Below are 26,149 nucleotides of genomic sequence, written 5' to 3'. Positions count from 1 at the left end.
TCTATTACGGGGCTGAGGGGCTGCCTTGAAATTGCTCCACCCTCAGTTGGTTGAAGTGCTACGGGATTTTATAATGTAATTTTATTGTGTGCTGTAATTTCTTTGTATTTGTAATGTCCTGTGTGTTAGGAGCTGCTCTGAGCCCTCAGTGGAGGAGGGGAGCAGTGGGGTAAAAATCAAACAAATAAATACAATACAATACAATACAAACATTGAAAGAACTAATGTGAAATGAGCAGTTGACTGGGTGTTCCTTGTCTCTTTGGGGAGAAAGTCAGCCCTAATGGTCTTTCTAGATTAAAAAAAAAACATTTTCTGACCCTCCTCCAAGCCCTCCTATTGTTTAGCCTCTCCAACCTGGCACAGAGAGGGGCCAGACATTTCCTCAGCAGGCCTGTTTCCTCTCGACCACTCTGCACGGCCGGCTTTCCCATTGTAGGGAAAGTTACCAGCATGCATCCTGTCTCTAATGACTTTCCTCCATCCATACCCCCACCCCTCACTTCAGTTCATGCACTGCTAGCTCTGTTCACGTACACTGGAGATGATAGTGAGGATTTCTTTTTGCCTATAGGTATATTAATCCCAGATTAACAACTGCAGGATTACAGTGGTCTGATTAATGATGCTTCCCAGCATCTTGCTTGTGACTATCCATTATTCTATGTAGTACAAGAAAACCACCACCACCACCACCCTGATTCTTATGGTTGTACTTTAGGAAGGTCTGGAAAGTTTTGGAGTGATGTGGAAATAGAAGAGGGTAGTTTTCCATGCATGTGTAATAGCTAGGTCTGCTTGAGGCAATAGAAGAAGAGAGGTCAAACTGTGTGGTTTAATCAGCTTAGGACGGATTCTGCTGATGAATTAAAATCCCGTAACTAGTTACAAGGAATCTGGAAAGAGATTTGGCTGGAGAGTCTGCTGCCACTACAGGAGATCAGGAGGCACTCGTAACAAAAGTAAGGATTTTTTTGGTGGAGAGAAGGGAGGGAGATGGGGAGGGGGGCTTCTTACAGCCAATTGCATTCCTCAACCCTCTGTAATGCCTCTATGTGTGTGAACCAGCAATGCCAGCAATTAATATAGAGGATCTGAGCGAAAAGGATAAACTGAAAATGGAAGTGGAGCAGCTCCGGAAAGAAGCAAAGTTGCAAAGACAACTGGTGAGTGCATACCTGGCAGTGTTTCCCCTAGATTTTGGAAGAAGTGTTTGGAATAGATCCTGTTTTACTGGTAGATCAATCTATGCTGGGGGGTTTTTGGCTAGGGGTGGTGGGTGGAGAGTATGTCTGAAACAAGAGAGTTGGGGATGTTGTTGGTATTATAACAATTTGGAATGATTTCCCTGAAAGGAGAAAAAGGAGGCTTGTTTAAACATGTTTTCCCTTCGGTGTAACACCCCCGCCCCCAGAAAAGCTCCCAGAAGTGGGAGAGGAAAAGGAATTTTAGAAGAATGCAGAAACTGTTAATTTCCACACATTAGATTAACCACCCTCTTTTCTATTCTGTTTGTACTGATAAAATAAGACAAAATACCATAGGAAAATGGAAGCAAATGAAATACTACAGAAAGAGTTGGCAGACTTTTTGTTCAGTGGTCATGCCAGGAAGGCCAGGCTGTTCATTAAAATGTCACAGCCTAGATGTGTTTTCCTCATTCCTCCTCTGGTTCTTAAATATCTCACAGTGCAGCCCTGAAGAGAGTTAGCCCAGCTTGGGTTTAGACTCGAATAATTCTGCATAGTTTTGCACTGCTGCAAATAATCTTTACCATACTAACATTAGGCAGACTGTTATTTAACTTGTTATACTTTTATAGCTGGGAGAGAATCCTACACACACACCAAAGTATTTGGAGCTATCTCGGCCCACCCCTCTCACATCTCCACCCAACAGAAGCATGCAGCTTGGGAACTACTCCTGACAGTTAATGGCTATTGACATGAGTGGCAGACCTGCCGGCATAGCCTGAGGAAAAATGGAAAACCTGTAATTCCAAAGAAAGAGAGAAGCGTGAACAGGCTAATTGCAGGGTATGCTGCAAAAGGCTACATTTGGAACTTTTTATTGCTGTGGTACAGCTCAGAGGAAATAGTCCGATGACTGGGCAGGGAAAATGGGTACTGGTTGGAATGTTGCAATAAAATGTTTCCATATGATACGCATAATATGGTGCATTTATAGCTTGACCATTGGATTGTTTTGAAAAATCTGGGCAGCATGAGTTTCCGGAGAGATCTTCACAGAAGTAAAACAAACTACAATTTTATAAAAGTTTATTAGTTGGTATTGTGTGTAGCAGGACTCTCATGCCATCCATTTGAAACACTAAAGGCCCAATCTGGAGGAGGGGGGCAAATCCACTTGTGGAGAAAGCCCTTCGGAGGTGGCAAGGCAGCGCAGCAGTAGTGCCATCCCCAAAAGCCACAGGCTCTGGATTGGGGTCTCATTGGGCTTCAAGTTAATAATAAGATGCTTGTGTCAGTTGAAGAACCAGATGCCACAAAGTAATGACTACAACAGTCAATGTGCAGAGAGGAGAGAGAACTAATCTTTTCCTTCTTTTTGTTGGCTGCAAGTCGCCTCTACATAGTGACTCTGGACTTCTTTGGTGGTCTCTCATCCAGCTACTAACCAGGGTTGATCCTCATTAGCTGCTGAGATCTAACAAGATCAGGCTGGCCTAGGCCAGGACCCCCTTTTCATTAGCTCTCCCAAAAGGATATATTCCTACATCAAAAGCATTGTTTGAAAAACATGTGAACACTTTGCTCAGCAAAACTGATAATGTAGAAAGTTCCAACTGCCGGTATTTAAAGTGTGTTGTCACATGTCATTAAGTTTGGTTTTTTTTTATGGCTGCATAGCCAGATTGGCATATGTGTGAGTCCTGCTTCTGGCATTTTCATGAAACAGTTATGGGCACAGCTAATTTATATTTGAACATTGGAAAATTATGTTTTGCCTTCTTCCAGTGGAAAATGTTATCCCTGCACATTCAAACCAGATGTCTTTTCTTCCTCTTAAGGTTTCTAAATGTTCAGAAGAAATAAAAAATTACATTGAAGAAAGATCTGGAGAAGACCCTCTTGTGAAAGGTATTCCTGAAGACAGGAATCCCTTTAAAGAGAAAGGAGGATGTATTATTGCTTAGAAGAACAAGACCATCTTGAAACTGAAATTTAAAGTCCTCACACACACAAAAATCTAGTCAGGGTTAACTTCCAGGGGCTCTGAGCCGACTGCTTAGGAGAACAGAAATGCTGGTTTATAATTTCATTCCTTGATGTGTTACTGTTTTTTAATCTCCTGAATATGCTAGTTTGAATTTGAAGAAATCTATTTGTATAACTCATTTGTATAACTATTTGTATAACTGTATAACTACAGTGTTATTTTGGTAATACATGGAGAAAAATCCCTGTTTTGCAGAATACAGAACCTAAATTCAATAGCAGCACAATGCATGTAAAAATAGGATTTTGTTAATATAAGCAACAAAACCTTGACAATGTAATGTGATGGTTGTTATTTCTTAAACCACATTAATTATTCCTGGGAGGGAGGTTACCATGGATGGGATCTCTCAAACACATACTGGGAGATAATGAAGTCAGTGCAACTGACTTCTAAGTTTGATATTTAGCTAAATGTGATTGGTTTTAAGGTACCATTTAAAACCTCACTAGTTCAAGTTTAAAGACCTTTATTAGGCATTAAAAAACCTCACTAAATGTACATTCATTATTATGACGAAACATGCATACATTTTAGTAAGCATGTTATTTTTTCTTTACATATCAGAAAACTGTAAAACAATAACAACTTTCTGCCCAAAGGTGTACACTTTAAATACATTAGAAGCACAAGAAGAAAGGGGAGGGAGAAAAGGCCAATGCAATGGGCAAGTCTGAAAGTCTGTTAAATGGTCAGGTCCTTTCAGAACAATCAGTGTTGTCAGACATGCAGACATGCTTCTCTGAGATCGAAGATGTCCTAAACTTGTCTAAGGGTGCAATCCTGTGCACATGTACTTGGGAGTAAGAACCACTGAACTCTGTGGAAATTACTTCTAAATAACACTGGACTCTGTTGAAATTACTTCTAAATAAGAATGCAAAGGATTGTTCTGCAAAATGCTTTGTCTAGACAAGTTTTCTAGAGGGTGATGTTTTCTTTTTGTATTTTGAAAGGTCATTTAGAGTCCCCCTTTCTCACTCAAGGTAGATTACATAAGTATGAGGCACGTTCATTCAGGTTTGGGTCTAAAATCCATGCTGTTTCTGTATGTTGAATCAGATACGACCATGCAGGTACATGGCAAAAGGACAAGAAAAAGGTGGATATGTAGAGACTTAATACTTTGCTAACTGCTGCTTGTCCATAAGTAGGACACAAGCCCTTTGAGAACTTTTCTGATTCATCACATAACCTTTCTTTACTCTTATGTGCTTTATCTACTTAATGAAATTGACATGTTTGCATACAAAGGAAACCATATTTTGGAGCCCAAACCCCCACTCTTCTTGTTTATATGATGCACATATGTACAGTATGTACATTTTAAAACAGACAAGTTCCCATGCATAAGAGAACAGAGGATGCCGATTCTAGGAAGGCGCCTGCCAGCTAGCAATGTTCTTGCATCAAAAACATTGTGTTTTTTTTTAAAAAATGTTCTGTGGGAACACTTTCCCCCCCTTATAACAACCCTATAAGTTAGATCACTATCAAGTGTAGCTGTGAAGTAGGTGAGAGAAAGTGGTTTGCCTAAACCCACCAAAAGTCCACACTTGAGATGTAATTTGAACCAGGCAGCCCTCTTTTCCACTCAGTGCTTAAACGAGTACCTTTGCAGGGTTGCCAATTCTGGTTTAGGAAACTAGAGATTTGGTGGCATTTGGGAAAGGGAGAGATCTCAACGATGTGATGTCATAGAGTCCAACTTTGGAAGTTGCCACTGCTTCCAATGGAACTGATGTCTGTAGTCTGGGGATGGACTTGTAACTCCAGGAGATCTCACACTGCTCCTGCAGGTTGGTAACCTCCCCAATCTGTACCATCAGGATGCGCTATAGCAATTTGCCTAAGAGAGGGTCTTTGTGTAGTAGTTAAGGTGATGAACTAGGATCTGGGAAACCCAGGTTCGAATCCCCACTCTGCCATGGAAACTTGCTGGGTTACCTTGGGCCAGTCATGCACTCTCAGCCTTGACCCTGACAAACATTTGGATGAAACGCCTCCAAGGAACACTAGGGATGTGATACAGAACCAGGCAATGGCAAACCACTTATGCATGTTTCTTGCCTGGAAAACCTTATGGAGTCGCCATAAGTCAGTTGTGACTTTACACCCACCATCCAAGGCAATAACCAGGGCTGACTCTGTTTACCTTCTGAGATCTAAAGAGATCAGGTTAGTCTGGGCAATCCAGGTCAGCATGGAATTTCCAAACCGTGCGTCATGCTGGACCAAATTTCTCCCCTTTAGTTCGATTATAACAAATATGTAATGGATATACACATTACAAAATACAAATATGTAATGGATACACACATTTCACGAACCTCAGCTCTGAACCGTGATGCAGAAGAGCCCAGCATGATCCTACCCCCAGCCCGACTCCGTCGCCTCCTTCTTTTCACTATGTACTGAGTCCACCGGGGGTGGGGGTGGGGATCAGATCTGGAGACTCTGAAATGGCAAACGCGCTCCATGCCTGCCTGGCGCTTAGCAACTTCACTGAGCAACTTCAGTAAAACTTTCAGCCTGATCACTCCCTCCACGGTGGAGAGCTCTGAAAGGCGCGCGTCCGCACGGGTCAAAGTTTCTGGGACGGCGACACGCCTGCCGGGCGCGCTCTCCAGTAGGTCCGGCCATGGCTCCGCGTTGGTCAGCGTTCCTCGCGCGCAAAGGGCGAGCGCAATGGCGACTGCGGGGCAGCACCTTTTGGAGGCCGAGCAGCAGCGCGGCCGAAGCTACCAGCAGCAGCAGAAACCACCTAATATACACGCAGGAGCATTTCGCCCTGAGAGCCTCGCTGAGAAAGGTACCGACGGCGGCCTGTGAGCAGTCGAAAATGCGGCTGACACGGGGATTGTGTCTGTCTGCGCGCCTGACCTTTTTGCGCTCTGAACTGCGCCCGGAGTAAGCGCCAGGCGAGCGCATTTGCGACTCCCTAAGGCGCTCTCGGGGGCTTGTCGACCTCTGGCTTGTCTGAGCCCTCTCTCCTCTGATTTTCTACATATCCACGAGGAGCAGTCTTACATGCTTCGGGAAACTCCCGTGATTCGATTTTGTTGGTTTAATATGTGCAACCCAGCACGTCGCAAAGAAAAAAAATAGGCATATGATTGCTTGCATTTCCAGGAACTCCACACCTTTCACTAGCACATACTGTTGAAAGTTTTTCTCTGCCTGGCTTGTGTGGAGGCCCTTTGTTTACTCTGCCATAGCTTATTGGGCAATGGTTTAAAAGCCAACTCTCTTGTCAGCTCTTGAAATACGTATCTTGGGAGCTGTAGCAACGCCTTAAGAGAGAGGAAGGCCCCTTCTGCACATGCAGAATAATGCACTTTCAGTCCACTTTCACAATTGTTTTGCATTTTGTTTACTATTCTGCACAGTAAAATCCAGCTGCAAAGTGCATTGGAAGTGGATTGAAAGTGCATAATTCTTCATGTGTGGAAAGGACCGAAGTGCCCCCCTCACTTGAATCTGGAGGTAAACCCAGAAGAATGGTAAAAGTAACAACTCAGGCTGGAATAAATTTGGGCTGCAGTTCTGAAAACACTTTCCTTGGGGTAACCCCACTGAATAACATAGATTTATCTGGTTAGACTTTCTTAGGACTGCTCCCATTGTTAGGTTTCATTCAAATTCTAACCACTGGCACTTACAGCTTGGGCCTTTCCCCGCTTACGTTTTGCAGTGCGCTACTCTGAGCGCAAGCGATTTCCGCCCCGTGTCGTGTTGGGGCAGTCAGAAGGTGCCGTTTCTTCAGCGTCAGAAATGACGCACGCTGAAGGGACGTTAGAGTGCAGAGTCGGGGTGGCTGCGTTGTCGATGTCCGGACTCGTGGGGAGCACCGCTGGACCACGCGCTATTTGGGGGCAGTAGCGTGCAGCAAACGGTAGGTGGGGAAAGGGCCCCTATTAACAAGACCTTCTAAAGATCCGCAACAGCAGTGTCAGTGGGCCTTTCCCCACTCCCTTCCATCCCCCCTATGCCCAGGCGTCCCCACGACCCCGCGCTCTGTGTGGGGTCATCAAAAGGCGCCGTTTGGAAGAGCGCCTGGGATGCCGCGCGCTAAGGGGGCGCGACAGCGGCAGCGTCGGCAGCGCTGTGGCCGCCCCTGGCGTGGGGAGGGAGGAGGAACCCCGCGCTACTCTCCTCAAGTAGCGCGGGGCTTACGGTAAGTGGGGAAAGGCCCAGTAACTTCCCAGAAACAAGAACCAGAAAAATGGGGACAGTTGAAAAGGAAATGTAATCTCATGACAATTCAGAAATCTGTATTATTTGTTTGGATGATGTTTTGTAAGAAATTCTGTCAGTAAAGATGGTCAGAACGGTATTTAAAAAAGGTTCCTAACTTAAAAAAGAGAACTAATTAGCCGCTTAACATTTCAAGGATTTAGCACAAGGTTGCCAAAGGAGAGGAGTATTTAAGGCTCATCTCATGTGGAGACCTATTTGGGAATGAATATCGCTGGATTTATGAGAATCAGTTCTGCATTAATATGCATAGGGTTGGTATGCAGCATTAACATGCATAGGGTTTGGTATGCAGCTATGTAGCTGAGATACAAGTTGATGGAAAGTCTTGCTGTTCTTCATTATTGGAAAACTTTCTCGCATATGAAGATGGCAGAGTTTGCAGACAATGACCATTGAATGTCAATTTCAATGTCAGTTTTATAACCAAGCAGCACTAAGAACTTTGCAGAAAATGTGCACAACTTCTTAAGCTATAGGATATTGTGATTTAGAGGTGGGTTTACGATGAAACTTTTATATTCACTATTGCCCTCATCCTGTGTTCTTCCACTTTCCCCGTTTATTCCAGCTTGACAATAGTTCTGCTGTGGAATTTAGAACTCTAGGAATCAGGGTGAATCAAAACACTGGCTACGCTCTTTTTTCCATGTAGGTAATGGAATTGGAGCATCGACATGGTAATTTCTCCTGCTTTTTCCTTGCTTTAGCCCTACTGCCTCCTGATTGTTTTGAAAAATAAATCAGCACAGTAATGCTATAGAAATCTAGTTCCTCTGGATCCCTAGCTTTTATTTTATTTTTAAAAGTCTCTTAACTTTTTTTGGTTATGAAAAGGCTAGAGACTTGCTTTTTCTTTTTTAAAAAAGGTGGGAATTTAGAGGAACTAATAGATTGTGCCAGTTGATTGTTGAACACATACAAATCTGCCTTTTACTGAGTCAGACCAATGCGCTATTACAGTCAATACTGTCTGCTCTGTCTTGCAATGGTTCTAGCAGTGTCTCCCATAGAGATATGTCACATCACCTGCTATGCACTCCTTTGTAGTTGGAGGTTCCAGAGGTTGAATCTGGGACCTTCTGCTTGCATAGCAGATAAACCATTGAGCCTTGACCCCTCCCCATAACTGTATTTCCCTTTTTAAAAAATCCAGATCTTCAAAGTCATCCAGTGGAGACAAAAAAAAATGGTGCTGACCTGGGCACAAAAAAAGAAAAAAGAAAGCACACCTTCCCATGGTGCGCAAAGGTCTTTCCAGTCTTTCAGTCTTCAGTCTTTCCAGGTTGGGAAAAATCTCAGCAAAGTAGGGGAAACCCAGAAAGTGAATGTTTAGTGGATGATATTATGTGGTTACTGAAAGAGAGAGAAAGTGCTGTTGTGTAGATGCCAAAGAGGAACAAAACCTATATTTGGAAGCAATCAAAGCTGATGAATCGAGACTTATGGAAGCTGTAGCTAGGGTGAGAAACAATTTAAATGAAATATTTCCCAATACATGTTCAAGGGAGAAACTGTATCACCCCAATTACCAATCACAGGGTGTGCTTCTGTGATGTTAAAAGGGACTTTAATTTAAAAAGTTCAAGAACAGTACATTATTTAATCTCCCATTATTATTTTTGTAATTCTGTCATAAGATTAGGAAATAGTATTTAACTTGGTAACATGTATCTATAGGATGGAATTCAAAACTTGTCAGGGTTCGTTACAGTGAAAGGAAACAGCTGGATATCTTCTTGCTCTTTATTATTTATTTGTTTGTTTGTTTATTAAATTTTTAAACTGCCCACCCCCGAAGGGCATAAGTGTCAGGATCGCTTTGAGCCCTGCTGCTGAGAGAACGTTTTTTCATAATAAGACACACAATATTGCTACCTGTGCTCATGCAAATAGAATGGATTTTCATGTTATCTTGCTCCTGGAAGACTTTTATCCAATTCCTGATCAATTCAAAGAACACATGTTGCATGCACCTCCCAGGGACAATGGGGATTTGTAGGGTCACATGTCCCTGGGTGCACACCGGTTGGTCATGTGGGGGGCACGCCCTACACCCCTCCCCTTGGTCCTGCCCTACCAGGCTGCTTCTTCAGCCTGCTGAGGCTCTGCCAGTTAAAGGAGCAGCCTGGCGGGACCAAGCCCTCCTGTCAGCTAAAGTAAGTGGAGTGTGGCTTGTGTGTGTGTGCCTGGAGCAGGTGTTGCCCCGGGCACCATTTCCCCCCTATGCCTCTGCCCCCTCCCCTTAAAGAGCTCATGCAGAAGCCACAGCACCCATGACTTCTGCACTGCAGTCCTCCAGATCAGTTGGCTGTGTGTCATGAAGGGCTGCTGTCCAAAAGGCTGACAGAGTACATGGACCATGATTTCATGAGTTGAAACAGAAGGAGAGAAAAAAAAGAGTTTGGAGTCATACACCTTTTTTTCAACCCCAAGGAGTCTCAAAGCAGCTTACAAACGTCTTCCCCTCCTGTCCCCACAACAGACACCTTTTGAGGCAGGTGGGGCTGAGAGAGTTCTGAGAGAACTGTGACCAACCCAAAGTCACCCAGCAGGTTTCTTTGGAGGAGTGCGGAAAATAAACCCGGTTCACCAGATTAGAGTTCACTGCTCCTGTGGAGAAGAGGCAGACCTGATTTCTCTAGACTAGAGTCCACCGCTCTCAACTACTGCACCATTTGCTCTGAGGATGGGAGTCACCATGACTGCCTGTGTTCAGGGACAAAAAGAAATAAAAGTGTGTAACGTTGGCCCCTGTGATGGCCTAGGTCTAGGAGTATGAAGCTTCTGCATTGGCTGGGTTTAATGGAATTCTTAGAAGTCTCATCTTCCTTTGTCTAGTAAAGACCAATTGGCCATGCTGGAAGGGGCTGATGGGAATTGTAGTCCATAACATCTGGAGTGCCAAAGGTTCGCCACCACTGGGCTAGTCGCTCTCTCTGATCCTAACCAACCTTACAGGGTTGTGGTGATGTTAACATGGAAAGGGGGAGAATGCTGTAAGCTGCTTTGGTTCCCCTTTGGGGAGAAATACAGCGTATAAATATATTCTCCTTGAACTTCTGACTCTCGGGTGGATTCCGCATGGGCCAAAAACAGCGGTGTGAAAATGGTGTAAAATGGTTTAAAATGGTATAGAAGGGTTTACACCATTTTCACACTGCTGTTTTTGGCCCATGCGGAAACCGCTTAGGTTTATCTGAATGCCAGGCTACCAGGTTCTTGGCTTTATAGAGTTTTAAATTGTATTGTGTTTATTTACAGTGTTTTACAGTTATTCTTATTGTATTTATTGTAAAGTGCAAGGTACTTTATTAATTGTTTTAGCCACTCTGAGCCCTGCTGTGTGATGGGAGAATGGGGTATAAATTGGAATAAATAAATAAAATAAATGTTCCAAATATTTCAGCTGATCTTTCCTCATTTCAAGTGTCTTTCCCCCACAGTATATGACAACAAATGCCAAAGTAGACATACAAGAAGATGATAATGTCCCTGTGGTTTTATTTCTAAATTTCTCGATGGGAATTTGCTTTTTTGTATTAGTACAATATCCTGAAAAAAATCTTGTAATAACTTGGTTTATTTGCAACTATTTTATTTTTAGTGATTAGGACCTTAAGAACACTTTCCTGGTAAGCCCCGCTAAATAAAAGGGGGCTCACTGCTGAGAAGACTTGCAAATGCATGCTGTCTAAGTAACTAGGCAGGTAATAACTTTACTAACATCAGACTTGGTTAGACAATCTTCATATTTTTTCCATCATAGAGAACTGTAGATAACATATTCACCTTGACTATTAGAGATGTAATAACGTTATACTTCCATTGTGCCATGCGAAGGTCACAGAACAGATGCATGAACTTCAAATAACCCCTTCTACTAAACTTTCTCTTGCCATGAAAAATACTTTTTCTGGCTTGTTTCTTAGTACCTTCCTTTAGGTGGTACAGGAAATTTATTAGCTATTGAGTGAAAACTTTGTTATGTCTTACATTATCTTCCCTTAGATATGGTTGTCTTTGGTCTCACAATATGAGATGCAAAATACATTACAACCATATCTTGGCTGATGCCTGTATGTTGCTATGTATTCTAGAAGTAGTATTGTGGAGTTTTGTCAGAACAGAGCTGGATAGCTAGGTCAAAACTAACAAAATTAATTTCAACAGAAATAAATATAAGATACTACACTTAGGCAGAAAAAAATGAAATGCACAGATATTGGATGAATGACACCTGGCTTGACAACAGTACATATGAAAGGGATCTAAAAGTCTTAGTAGACCACAAATTCAACATGAGTCAGCAGTGTGATGCAGCAGCCAAGGAAGCCAATGCAATTCTATGTTGCATCAATAGGAGTATAGTGTTTAGATTAAAGGACATAATAGCAGTTCTCTATTCTGCACTGGGCAGACCTCACCTGAAATATTGCAGTTCTGAACAGAGCAATTCAAGGATATTGACAAGATGAAATGGGTCCAGAGCAGGGGTAGGGAACCTGCGGCTCTCCAGATGTTCAGGAACTACAATTCCCATCAGCCTCTGTCAGCATGGCCAATTGGCCATGCTGGTAGGGGCTGATGGGAATTGTAGTTCCTGAACATCTGGAGAGCCGCAGGTTCCCTACCCCTGGTCCAGAGGAAGGGGACCAAAATGGTAAAAGGTCTGAAATCCATGGCCTACGAGGAGAGACTTAGGGAGCTGGGTATGTTTAGCCGGGAGAAGAGAAGGTTAAGGGGTGACATGATAACCAATGTTTAAATATTTGAAGGGATGTCACATTGAAGAAAAAGCAAGTTTGTTTTCTGCTGCTCCAGAAACAAGGACAAGGAGCAATGAATTCAAGGTACAGGAAAAGAGATTCCACCTAAACGATTGGAAGAACTTCCTGACAGTTAGGTCTGTTTGACTGTGGAATGCACTGCCTCAGAGTGTGGTGGAATCACCTTCTTTGAAGGTGTTTAAGTAGAGGCTGGATGGCAATCTGTCAGGAGTGCTTTGATTGTGTACTCCTGCGTGTCAGGGGGTTGGACTTGATGGCCCTTGTGGTCTCTTCCAACTCTATGGCCCCTTCCGCACACGCAAAATAATGCGTTTTCAAACCACTTTCACAACTGTTTGCAAGTGGATTTTGCTATTCCGCACAGCTTCAAAGAGCACTGAAAACAGTTTGAAAGTGCATTATTCTGCATGTGCGGAAGGAGCCTATGATTCTGTGATCCCATCCTGTGACTAATTCTACTTGCTTTTTCCACTGTTCTTGTTCTTTTGTGTCCCCCAATAATTAAAGAGCAGGCTTTAATTATTTTGTCATGAGGATATCCTTCATTATCTTCATTATTGTTTTCTTCTTACTGAAGTTATAGGTAAAGCCAGAACCCAGTGACTATCATAACTCAAATGTGCTGTATTTATTGGATTCCAAAATGCAATTATGCATCTTACCAGTACAACATCGCTTATTTCACCAGCTCCTTTTGCCTTATACAAAGGCTCAAATGGTATTCCCAGATATGAACAGTTCTTTATAATTCTTTAATTAGATTTCCTCAAATATGGAAGAGCACGTCTGCAATCAATATTTTCAATGCCAGGTCACTGCTAAAAACAAATTTAGGGTTTGATTCATGGCCATAAATATCCTGTTCAGTTAATAATGTCTAATTATAGATAAGAGACTGTACTTGTAGTAAAAAAAATGTTCTAGTCTTTAAATTTCTTACTTCATTTGCATTGAACTAAAAATTGACCTCTCTCATCAGTGCCTAGCCACTTCAGAACACTTCAGAATGTACTTCTGAAAAATCTCATAGATGATTATCCCTTTTTTATGTAATATAGGAAGGATTTAATTAAGATCCCTTAAGTAACTTTAATAGAGTTGCAGGCCATGAATATTCAATAGTTTTACTGTTTTGACAGGTACATGAAATGTGCCCCCAAAGATGTTAAGGAAGTAACTTTTCTTTCTGCAGGTGCAATATGTTTATTTAGATGTTTATACTCTGCTTTTCTCCCCAATAAGGACTCAAAGCAGCTGACATCACCATTTTTACCTGTTCCATTTTATCCTCTCAATAATAACCCTATGAGGTGCGCTAAGAGAGAAAACCAGTGCAAGGTCATCCGGTAAACTTCCACGGCAGACTAGGGATTTGAACCGCAGTCTTCCAGATCTTAGAATGCACTGTAATCACTATGCAGTGCTAGCAAAGGGTCATCCAGACAAAGCTATATTTGCCATCACAGTATCTTTAACAATCTATTCCTTACAGCAAACAATTCTATCTTTGTCTAGGCGCTCTTGTGCGTAGGGGTCAAGACAGTTACAGATAGCTCCATGAAAGATGAATCTACTTGTTTCTCTGTGATGTTATTTGATGCCCTTGTGTGCATTGTAGAAATGTCCACAAAACATATCTTGAGATTAGCTATGATAGCTTCAAGATGCCCCATCCTGAAACACAACGAACACATTATTTTCATAATGTGGAAATTTTTTATCATACCCTGTGCAACTGCAAAATATGATTTGTAGTCTAAGCTATGTATGGGTGGCAGTACAAGCATGCTGCTGTTCTGATATAATGCATTTCCTAGATTGGGTGGGCGTCTGAACTGAAGCTTTGCAGGATCTGATGCATGTACAGCCCTCCATATTAACCATGAACATAGTAGATATTTCCACATCCTGCCCTTATACCAGCAAATGAGACTTGCTAAATTCCAGTTGTTAGCATGAAGTCTAGTGTATGGAACACCCCTGGCTTGGCTTTTGGGGATATATACGTTATATATTCACAGTGAAAGCCTTAAGTGGGAACATAATTTATTCTGATTGCTGGGTAACGCCTCCACATCAAAGACTTTAACAGTGCAGTCCTACACAGAGTTACCCCAAGTCTCAACCTATTAATTTAATTGATCTTAGACTCAAGTAACTCTGCATAGGATTGCATTGTAAGAATCCTATTTTATTGTTTTCCAGAATGCTGTACTGGAGGGACAAACTAAGTATAGATTGATTCTGCTTCATACAAATCATTTTGTCATCCAGCTGAGAAGAAAATATGAATGTTTGCTCAGAATCTACAGGAATTTACTGTCTCTATGGAAGCTCCATATGATTTTACCACCACTGGACAATTGGGAGTATAGCTGTGTTTTACACCCAGACTTTAACTTGTTGCAGGAAGGATATTTATTTTCATGGAAAGAAGAAAAACTGTAAACAGCAAACATCTTCATTTTTTGGCAATGATTTCACATTTATCTATTATCCTTGTTTTAGAATTTTGCTGTTACATCACAAGGCAAAATCAATTATAGTTATTATGGACTTTTTTAAGGCACAGCAGCATCTACTGCTTTTCAGAATAAATTAATCAAACATAAGAACATAAGAACAAGCCAGCTGGATCAGACCAGAGTCCATCTATTCCAGCTCTCTGCTACTCGCAGTGGCCCACCAGGTGCCTTTGGGAGCTCACATGTAGGATGTGAAAGCAATGGCCTTCTGCGGCTGTTGCTCCCGAGTGCCTGGACTGTTAAGGCATTTGCAATCTCAGATCAAAGAGGATCAAGATTGGTAGCCATAAATCGACTTCTCCTCCATAAATCTGTCCAAGCCCCTTTTAAAGCTATCCAGGTTAGTGGCCAACACCACCTCCTGTGGCAGCATATTCCAAACACCAATCACACCAACCTTGGATTTGTACCTCTTAGCTTAATGTCTTACATGATGCTGTTAGCTTCCAAAGCCTAATAAAATCTGTACTGAAAGAACAAACTGCCAGCTGCTCAGAGTTAAAGAAATATTTGTTGTTTGTTAATTTGGGATTAAGAGTGCCATCTGAAAGCAAGAGAGGACTGTCTCTGATCACGTACCATCCCCAGAACTGCCTCATTAAGTCACCAAATCTGTCTTTTTATATTTACAGTTAACTGAATTGGTGCATGCTTTGTTTGAATTGCAATATTCAGAATCTTGTGCCAGTCAGGTATTAGTAGTGGAATGTGCTGATTGCAGGGGCTTGCAAATATCAACTAATATTGGAGACCTTTAATCTACAAATTTGACCACTCATTTTAACTGGGTGAGTTTTCTACTTGCCACCTTTTCTTTCCTATCAACAATGGCACACAGTCTGTCATCTTCCTAGGCTACATATAAGATTTCCCCCCATTTCATTGGACTTCTTGCTTCTTCTATTGGAATGATTATCTTCAGACCACAGATATTTCCAGATATGCCCTTCAGGTTGTCTACTGGCTTCTGGACTACGCTGCATCCTTGTAGAATTACTCTGTGGGAAAGGACAGGCATATGGACGTCATCAAGAGAAAAGGGGACTATAGTCTTCCAGTTTTCAAGCAGTCTTCCAGCTGAGTGGTCTGTAACCTTCCCAAACCTGGGACTCAACATTAATCCCGAGCAGTAGCATGTGATCCACTGAACTGCAAACAGGAAGTCACATGAAGAAGAAGAAGAGTTTGGATCTATATCCCCTCTTTCTCTCCTGTAGGAGACTCAAAGGGGCTTACAATCTCTTTGCCCTCCCCCCCCCTCACAACAAACACCCTGTGAGGTGGGTGGGGCTGAGAGAGCTCCGAAAAGCTGTGACTAGCCCAAGGTCATGACATGACATCATAGTTAACTTGACAGAAAGATTAAGGGCCACTCCCCACTTACCTCTTCTGTGTGCAACCGCGCAGTGACCCCACTAGAAAAGCCTCCGTGGCTTTTGACCACGGAGACATTTGTCTCCCACTGCTCAGGCTCCCAGAGCGCGAAGCAGGGGGGGAGGAGCAAGAGATACAAAGTCCCGTTTAAGCATCTCCAATCCGATTTGAGTTTCAAAACGATCCAACCCCCGCCCCCCGCCCCCCCCCCCAAATGGACTGGATTTTAAATGGCTTTATCAGAATCAGTCGCAGTCTCACAGGTCGCCTCTCGGGCAGGGCGTTAAATCTTCGAGTCACCTAACTCCGCCACCCTTTCTTGGAAAGAAGACGGTCTCTCCAGCTGGGCTCAAGGCTGATTCTGCGTTAGAGGTTCTGAACGGGGTGAGATAATCCTCATCCCCCCCCCACACACACACCCCACCCCACACCCCGCACTGTCCAAAGGTTGTGGCTGGGGTCAAGCCACAGAAGCCCTTTCCCCTGAAAACCAGTCCTTATTCTCGCCTTACTATCTGCCCCCTCCTAACTTAAAGGTTACCGACGGGTCAGTTCCTTCCCTGATATACATTAGTAGAAAACTTAACTGGCTCCAGTGGCTCCCTGACCTTGGCCATGCCGGCCTCTTCAAGCAGAGGACACGCTCCTCCTCTCCCGCCTCCTCCTCTTCTCCCGCCAATAAACTAAGCTCGTGGCTGAGTCCAGCCGCGGCGGCTTCCTCCTGAGCCAGCAGCAGCAGCCGCACCTTCAGCTACAGCAGCGCCCGGAATTTGCCGCTCTCCCACCTCCTTGCCGTGGGGTTTTTGAAAATGCTGCTCTTTCTTGAGGACCTAATTTGCCGCGTGGCAAGGAGGTGGGAGAGCAGCAAATTCCGGGCAGCTGCGCAGTGAGCGCCGGTGATGTGGGGAGCGTCCGGGATCCCCGCGTCTTTTACAGAGGTGACCCCGCGGCTTATGGGGAGTGGGGAGTGGCCCTATGAGTCACAGTCTGAAACAGCCTGAAGTAACAAGTTATCTCTGAGAGCAGTAACAGGATGTTGAGATGATTCTTGCATGCAAAGAGAGGAGACAAAACATCCTTGCTTTCCATGCACATATTCTAGCAAGAAGCTGGGGGTGGGGTTGGCCACTCTGTAGGGACTCACAACCCAGCAGTTCAGGTTCTGCAACCAACCGAGCCCTTGGATTAGAGACCACTATTCTAACTGGTAGAGACACAGAGAGAATGGTATAGTTTATATTTGCCTAACTGGTCCCCCATCTGGATGACAAGGGCAGAAGAGATAAGAGTTTTCTGTGTTGTTATGGACTCCTTAGTCATGCTGGAAGACATGACATTGTAAATTGATGAAAACTATTAAAAATGGCCCAGTGAAAATCCTCCCTAAGAGGTGGAATACTGACAACAGCTATGAGTCTTGGTCAAGAAGAAATCAATCTGCCAAGCCTTAAAGTTTAATAATTCCTTGATTTTGAGGGGTGAGGTAATAATTCCTTGTTGGCTTGCAGGATAGACCTCTACTACTTTTGAATGCATAATTTGATGACTTGGGTCTCGAAACTTCCCAAATGTCTCTCAGAAAAAGGATTATCAAATGCTCAATTCAAGAAGGTTTTTTTTTTAAATAAGTGCAGAAAATACAGCCAAGCTAATTTTAGCTGGAGATATTATTTGCTAAAGAGATGATTCTACCTACTATTCCACCAGATACTGGTGGAAGAAAAACAAATGCTTTCCTTTGGTCCTGCACTGATCAGAAGTACATTTGATGAAAGACAATAGAGAACTTTCAAGTGGTTTAAGAGCAGAGGATTTCTTAGATGTACTGGTCAGCAGAAGGAACCTTACAAAAAGAGAGAGACCGTCCCTTTCTGGACAGCAACAAATAAAACATCTTGAGGACAGGAAAGAAAGCATTTTGGGGGGAAAGTCTGCACTGCTTTTTCCCCGAAGACATCTTCACTCTTCAGAACGTTTTATTTCTGCTCAAACCAGGTTTTTGTGAAAACGCTAAGCTAGAGATTCTTTTTAACCAAGTCAGCTTAAAGTTGTGTCCTGTTTGCTGTGTGGAGCTCAGGAGACGGCTTATTTCTCCTGTCCAATCAAAAAAGCTCACTTTTGTTTTCTCCCGCCAGCCATTTTGTGCTGCTTGAAACATCTGCTGTACCAACCATTTTCTAAAGTTGCCCGAGACGTTTGCTCTGCATGCATTGTGCCCATGCTTCTTTTTATTTCAAAAAGTACATGGTCCAACTGAGTTCTTCCTGCCAATTCTGGAAATACATCGTTTTTTCATTTTTTTAAAAAATTGATGAGCTGTCTTCTTTTTTGCCATCTTTTCCCAAATCATAAACAAAAACCCAGATGAACATATATGCAATAGTTGTCTTTCATGTCTTGAAAAAGGTGAGATGGGAAATCTCCTAAAATTTAAAAACTTTTTATTTTAATGTATTGTGTACAATGTATGATGAGAGGCCTAATCCTGAATCTGTTTATCTTTGGCCCCTTCTGCACATGCAGAATAATGCACTTTCAATCCACTTGCATGATTGTTTGCAATTGGATTTTGCTATTCCACACAGTAAAATCCAGCTGCAAACTGCATTGAAAGTGCATTATTCTGCATGTGCGGAAGGGGTCTTTGGTGGATCTAAAACATCTTAAAATAAATGCTTTCGTTTAGAGAATACTAAACTAGTTTAAGGAGGACTTAACTAGTTTATCCACTTCTTTGAATTAAAGACCCAATACCTATGTCAGATTTGCCCAAATAGCTATTGTTCCATAAATCAGCTTCTTAAAATCTTTTACCTTTTTCCTCCCCAAATACAGATTATTGACAAAGAAATCAACCCATTTGTGGAAGAATGGGAAAAAGAAGGCCAGTTCCCAGCCCACCAGGTGTTTAAATCTCTGGGGAAAGCTGGATTCCTTGGAGTGAACAAACCAGTTGGTAAGACAGGAGACTGCTTAATATTTCCTTGAAAAGGAATGCCTTATTTGGGTTTGAAGACTGGCAAGAGCTATGTTTAAATTAGTCTAATTTGAGCCTTTTGAGTTGAGGAAGGGGCAAAATTGAAATATGATATTGTCAGATTCCATCACTGATTGTTTCACTATCACAGAAAAAAAAAGTTTGCTCTAGTTTTATTGCTACTATCTTTTTCACTTCCAGACATGCTAGAACAACCGTTGCATGTCCTTTTAATGAAGAGCCTGGTTCTTCTGAATTACTACAGAGGCAAATGGGTGTTTAAGGGAACAACAATGGAAGCATCAGCATGACATGCTGGCCTGCTGAGGGCTAGCCAGGAATGTGCCATTAACTTACCGTAATACTGGGTCACACAAAACTGGGTCTAAAAAACTGAGAATGGTTTTCTCAGAGTCCAGCAGTGCTGTATAGAACCGGCATGGGATGTTCTCTTTTCCTTGCAAATCAGCAATGAGGTCTTCAGTCTGGTTCCAGCTCTTAAACTCACACAGCAGAGACAGGCTGCTTGAAACAGCATCCATTTATGACCAAGAAGATACAGAGATGGGAGCAACTGTTTTCAAGGCAAGGGAACTCGTGCAGTCTACAGGTCTAACTAAAAAATAGAATGAAAGAGCAGGGACTCCACCCCAGGAAACCAGTGCACACAACTATTGGGGCGGGGGGGGGGGGGGGAGAGAGAGATTGTCCATTAAAAAAAATTGTACCACAATTAGATGACTCAGAAGTGAGCAGAGAGAGTTAAGAGCCAGAGTTTGTATGAGCAACATCTTAATGGGCCATCCATTTTTTCCTTTTGTACTCAGGAGGGCAGCAGGCTTTAGGAAAGGCCTCTCCTCTGGAGTAAGACTGACAGGTTGGTTTTGAAGTAGGACTGCCAAGTTCCCCTGGCCACTGGTGGGGAATGGGGACGGGGTTGCCAGATCCATGTTAGGAGGTCCTGGATATTAAGGGGTTGGAACCTGCCATAGAGTCCACCCTCCAGACTAGCCATTTTCTCCAGAGGAACTGATCTCTGTAATCTGAGATGAGTTGTAATTCTGAGAGTATCACCAGGTCCCACCTGGATGCTGGCACTCCTGTTTTTAGCAGGAGAGGAGGAGGAGCTTTAAGCCTAAACTGAGTGTGAAACATCTGGAGATCATAATGGAAGGCTGCTGAAGGAATGTTAGGGCATAGGAGTCATTTTATTTAGAATAGAAAAACATGTTTTAATTTTGTTTAAGTAGTGGCTGAGACAGTGTTCCCAACCCCCACCCCCCAACCCCCCACAGATCAGTGCTCCAAACTCTCCTCACCTGATCTGCTCATCTGTGCAGGGCCAGGATTTTCCCCTAGCTCAGGAATGGATTTTTCAAGATCCCTGTTGCCGTTCCCTTCCTGAAGTAATGCTGAAACTCACTCATTCACAGACATAATAGGTAGGTTTGTATGTGACAAGGTACTTAAAAGGGGTAAGTGATGGCTGAGAGAGCTTTGATTGTTATTTAAATAATCTCTTACTCTGAGACACCCTGCTATATTTGCATCTGCAGTGGCTAAAATACCTGCTATACACAGCCCTCTTTGAAACTAATGCTTGGCACTGAAGGATGGGCTCATACAGAATGAATGCTGTACTACTCTAGGTAAACAAGTTAAAATCATTCTATGTGGCATCTCTGCAATCAGTACCTTTGGGGATCAAGATGGTAGTACTGCTGTAACTGTAATCTCTCTGTAAAGTATATGGGTCTGATATAATATGAACTAAATTGCACTACACTAAGAATTCAACGGTGCTTATTTCATCAGATGTTCTAGCATGAATTGCTGCTGTTTTAAACAGCAATTTTGCCCAAAATTGCATCTAGTAGTGGACAGATAAATCTCCAATAGCACTTTACTTGAACCCCAGCAATTCCTGATGAAGAAAGCTAATCTTAAGTTATTTAACTCAAATGTAAGTCTTCCTGAATTCCGTGGAACTTTTTAGTAAGTAAGCTTTAAATTGTAGCCTGAATCACACATATATAGGGGTTAATTGTATGGCTCAGGCTTACATTTTGAGTAGTCACATGTGAGCACTTGGGTATTTATTTTTAAGAAATGCATTTTTCTATACCAAATTACAGAGTAAAATGGAACAAAAGCTTTGTAATAATGCAATGCTTATCTCTTTTCCTGCTGCCACCTTTTGGATAGTTCAGCTTTTAGCATAATTTTTATGTTAGCATCATAATGTGCTGCATATTTAAATTACAGAAAATTAGGATTCTATCATTATCCGGCATCTTGGGTCACATTCTAGATGCATCAGGAATGGCATGTTACGAGACTAGCAGATTTATGAGGTGGATTCTTTGAAGGTGTTTTCAGAATTTGTTATGCTTTGGCTATTTGTATGTTGTGCACATAAGAATGTGGGGTGGTTTTGCTGTTGTTGCTATTTAATTGTAGTGGCATCTGCATGTTTTACAGTACTGTCCAAAATAGAATTATACCCCATTAAGTCCACTGAAGTCAATAGGTGTAGAAGAATGTAACTCTGCTTAGGATTCCACTGTTTTATCTTGCATGCAGGCAGAGAGCACTTGTATTTTTAAATGCTCCTAAAGTAAGCATTTGTAGCTTTCCCATTTTCTTGTAAGAATTCAATGTTAGTCATTTTTAAATTGCAGGTTCTTCGACTTCATAAACTTGATTTGATGAGTACTCCCTCACTGCAAATATTTTAGAATTCAACAACACACTTTTAGAAAAAAATTCTTACAGTGAATTCTCATGGTGAATGATTTGCTTTGAATTGTATTTTCTCACATTATATTCCGTCTTTGGTTTTATATTTCTCCTCATGTACCTAGGGCACTTTTATGTACTGTGAATGATTTAATCCAGTTTTGTATTTCAAATGAATAAATGTATGTAAGAACATAAGAGCATAATAATATAGGAAGAATCTTGCTGGATCAGAGTATAGTCCATCTAGGCTAGCATCCTGTCTCATACCAGTTCCTCTAGAAGTCCAACAACAGGGTGTATAGGCTGAGGCCTTTTCTTGATGTTGCCTCCTGGCACTGGGATTCAGAGGTTGACTGCCTCTGAACATGGAGGTTCCCTTTAGTCACCATGTTTAGTAGCCATGGGAAATACAGAAGCAGTTGCAAAGCACTTTATTTATCCCGCCATTCTCATCAACAGGGCTGGAGCAAGGGGGAACTGCGCCCGGGGCATGCATGCTTCCAGTGCCCCTGCCACGCCACACCCTCCCCTACCATGCTCCGGAACGCCCAGGAATGCCCTCCCCACACCCCGCCACGCCCCCGCACCAGTGCATGCCCAGTGCATCGTGTGCCCTCTTGCTCCCTTGGCACTACGCCACTGCTCAACATGGAGGTCCCAAAGCAGCTTATATTGTTAATCACTCCTCCATTTTCTCTTTACAACAACCCTGGGATCTACGTGCCTCGACTTTCCTTCTTCAGGGAAGTTTTGTGTTGTTTGATGCACAGAACATGTCTCACTTGGAAACACATAGCAAGGTTTAGTTTATCATAGAAAAATACGTTCCCTCTATGTTCTAGTTATTTAGAGATTGTTTTAGAGAACAACTGTGCCATTTGTTGTAAATAGAAATATGTGGGCAGTTTTCAGTTTCAGTAAATGTAAAGTGGAGACTCAGAGCAGCAAGAGGCTGCAGGAGAGAGCTCTTTGGAGAAGACAAGGGTACCAGACTCGGACCTTGATTTCTATAAGCCCTTAACACCTTGTTAAGGGTTTTCTTTTGTGGTTGTAATGGGTGAGAGTTCTCCTGGAGACCTTCATCATGTTGCAACCTGTTCATCAAGCCCTTGGAGTCTTCTAGGAGGCCAGCCAACTTGCAAAAGGAAGAATTTGGACTTGGCAATAGACTGTAAATAGACTGTAAATAGAAGGACTTGAAATGCAACCTGAACAGGACCTTGAATTGTAACGTTAAATGTTGATGTTTTAAAAGTGTTAATTGTAAAGAAAAGTAAACCATTTTGTTGTTTAAAAATTGTTGTTGCAACTCATTCCAAGTACTGCCCCACAGAACCCACAAGCTGAGGTTACAAATTGGCACCCAACATGGGGCGCCAATTTGTAACCTCTTCCTGTGGGGCAGTACTTGGAAGGAGTTGCAAAGAACCAAATTTAAACAAAACAGTTTACTTTACTTAACAAATAACACTTTTAAAACATTTAACATTTACACTTTGCAGTCCTGTTAAGTTTGCATTTTTAAGTCCTTATTTACAGTCTACTGATATTGCTGAGTCCAATTCTTCTCTTTGCTGGTGGTTGGTTTTGAAGACTTCTGAGGCTTGGTGAACGGGCTTCAAGATGATGAAGGTTCCCAGAAAACTCTCACCATTTACAAACACAAAAACCCTTAAACAAGGTGTTAAGGGCTTAATAAAAATCAATCAAGGTCCCAGCCTGGTAGCCTTGCTTCCTCCAACCTCATGAGTTCTACAGCATTCTGCTTCTTTTCAGACTCCACCCCTTTCTGGGTCATCCCATTCTTACATGGGGGTTACACAGGGATAACACTGACCCGGAATTTACGATCCTGGTTGTGCCCTGGTGTAATTACGCTGTGGAAAACTCCTTACAGTGTTCACTCCTGCATTTTTAAAAACTAAACATAAATGTTATTAGACAATGATGTGCTGCAGCACAGGAGGTGAGGTACTTGATTTGGCATGCCTTGTCTCCTGCTGCCTTCCCTTATCTTTCTGGTCCCTTTTCCTTCCCTTGTGTTTATTTGGATTGTAAGCTAATGAACAGTAAGTTCTGCTTTATTTATTTATTTGCTTATTGCATAGCTCCTTGTTTCTAGGCACTTAAAATAATATTGATGGTAATTAAGATTCTGCTTGAGAAGACAGGTCAGTTTTGGTACTTGTATGTATTCATATAGAATAAAACATGACCCTGGGGAGGAAAATACAATGTCTGTATATAGTGTGTTGAATATTCCTGCTGAGATAAAAATATGCATAGAATTGCCTCTCATAGAGATGATCTAGATGTTTGTCTAACCAAAACAGTTCTTACTATCTATCTGTACACTGTCTGACAAAAATTTCAGATTTTTTTGCGATCAAGAAAATGTAAACACATTCCTGAACCTGAAAGAAAAAGATAAACATAGGAATGCACTTAGGGTATGGAACTGGTGCCAAATTGCACACATTTTTGTAATACTTACTGTGTTGCCATCTTAGCCACAGCCTCTCCCTCCCTTAGATCACCCTAAGATCACTGCCAGCGGCAGCTGCAGGGCTGCTGGCACACTAGTGCAGGGTCCCACACCATGTCCCAGTGCTGGGGGGTGGGGGCAGTGGAGGCCTCACAGCAGCAGTTTAATCCTTCCACTGGCTTAAGTGTACTGGAGAAGGCTAATCTCTGGCGGAGTCACCCCACTGTTCCCACAAGTGGATTCCGTCCCCCATTTTGATGGGCCTCTCAGTCTCTAAGTCAGTCTTTTTGAGCCACTGGAATTGCAACACAGTGTGGTGGGCACAGCTGCAAGATGGTTGCCACATCTTACCTTTAGTCACTCATGCTCATTCCACACAGCATATTTATGACGAGTTCCAATAGTTATAAATGAACTTCTTTTCCCTTTTTATGTGGAAAACGAACTCATTTATAATAATTGCAACTTGTAATAAATATGCTGTTCAGAATCCACATCAGAGAAGATCTTTGTGCTCTGGTTGCAGTTGCTGCTCTAAGATAACATTCCTTGTTTAAGTATTAACCTGACTTACCAAACCTAACTCTGGTTGCTTCCACATGGTCCAAACATCCCAGCTTAAGCAAGGGCCAAAAAGTTCACATGGCTCTCAGTCCTAAAGCAGGTGTGTCCCGCGAAATTTCCCTTTTTCAAAAATCATTGAAATCAAGATATTTTTCTGGGTTTTTCCAAAATACCACATTGAACCTGCTACTGTGCAAACACTGCAGGAGCAAAATCAGTTTATTTCTCCTGTCACCTGATCTCCCTGCCCCATCACCCACCCCACCTGATCTCCCCACTGACGTCATGTCAGTTCTCATCTCTGCTGAGCTGCCAAGTGGCATGGCAGACCGAGTGCCATTTCGCCTGGGTTAATTGAGAGTTAATCGGGAAAGGAGTCCCCAAAATGTCCCCCTTTTCTTTTCTGTACATGTACTGGTTGCTTGGAGTGTGTAGTTACCGGTAGGGAGATACACACCTTGGACAGAATGTTACTGGGCATATGGATTGGGGGGGGGGGGGGGGGGGGGTGTCTTGTTTTCTGCAAAAAAAAAAGAATGTGAGTGGGAATGTGATGCTCTGCGTCATTGTTGCTGTACATTTTTGGCTACCACTTGCTGTGATGGGGTCTCTTAATGTCAGCCCCTATCCAAAACGGGAGAAAAAAAGGGGCTTGGTTTTCCCATAGTCGCTGTGGGTTGACCAATCAGAAGCGCTGTCTTTGTGTGGGTGGGAATGTCTCAAAGCAGTGAGAATCACAGAGTTGGTATAATGGTGGGCAAATCAAAAGGCCGGGTGGAAATGATCATTCAAGTAGCAGCCCAAAAAGAACAACCAGTCAGAACTCAGGACACTGGGGATCTTCGCACATGCACAGGTACGCTTGTGGTGTAAATACAAAAAAATAGGCTCATGCAAAAAAAAACCTGGAGCATTTTCTCCTGATCTTCACTCGATTCCTTCATGGAAACAGGACCCACGTGAAGGGAGAAACCAGGATAAAATAGACCTGGATTTTACAATATCGAATGTAACTTGGTAAAATTATGCTGTGCAGAATTGGCCTCTGTTAGTTGTGATGCATTATTAACTTTAATGGGTGAGAGTAGAGAACATCACAGAGTCCTCTTCTACGTGATTACTTGAATGTAAGCCCCAGTGAAGTCAGCGGGACTTATTCCCAAGTATGTGTGTGCAGTAGGGTTGCAGAATGTTT

At 42.6% G+C, this 26,149-nt stretch overlaps 2 protein-coding genes across 3 annotated transcripts in view; both read left to right on the top strand.

Moving 5' to 3' along the window:
- The first annotated feature begins 497 nt into the window (after positions 1–497).
- On the top strand, positions 498–3,520 carry LOC125440499 (guanine nucleotide-binding protein G(I)/G(S)/G(O) subunit gamma-11). The gene is made up of 3 exons (XM_048510340.1): positions 498–962; positions 1,069–1,166; positions 3,032–3,520. The coding sequence occupies exons 2-3, from the start codon at positions 1,071–1,073 to the stop codon at positions 3,155–3,157; spliced, it is 222 nt and encodes a 73-aa protein (XP_048366297.1). The 5' UTR covers positions 498–962; positions 1,069–1,070; the 3' UTR covers positions 3,158–3,520.
- A 2,184-nt stretch (positions 3,521–5,704) lies between these two features.
- The window catches only part of LOC125441108 (probable acyl-CoA dehydrogenase 6), a 62,792-nt gene continuing 42,347 nt past the window's right edge, over positions 5,705–26,149 (top strand). The window contains exons 1-2 of one of the 2 annotated variants that reach the window (XM_048511442.1): positions 5,705–6,052; positions 19,022–19,142. In XM_048511442.1, coding sequence (XP_048367399.1) covers positions 5,882–6,052; positions 19,022–19,142 — 292 coding nt within the window. In that variant the 5' untranslated portion in view covers positions 5,705–5,881. The remainder of the gene's footprint in view (positions 6,053–19,021; positions 19,143–26,149) is intronic. The other variant, XM_048511441.1, reaches the window with a different exon arrangement.

The sequence above is a fragment of the Sphaerodactylus townsendi genome, linkage group LG11 (assembly GCF_021028975.2).
Source record: "Sphaerodactylus townsendi isolate TG3544 linkage group LG11, MPM_Stown_v2.3, whole genome shotgun sequence".
Taxonomy (NCBI): Eukaryota; Metazoa; Chordata; class Lepidosauria; order Squamata; family Sphaerodactylidae; genus Sphaerodactylus; species Sphaerodactylus townsendi.
This window is presented reverse-complemented; position numbering and strand designations above follow the sequence as displayed.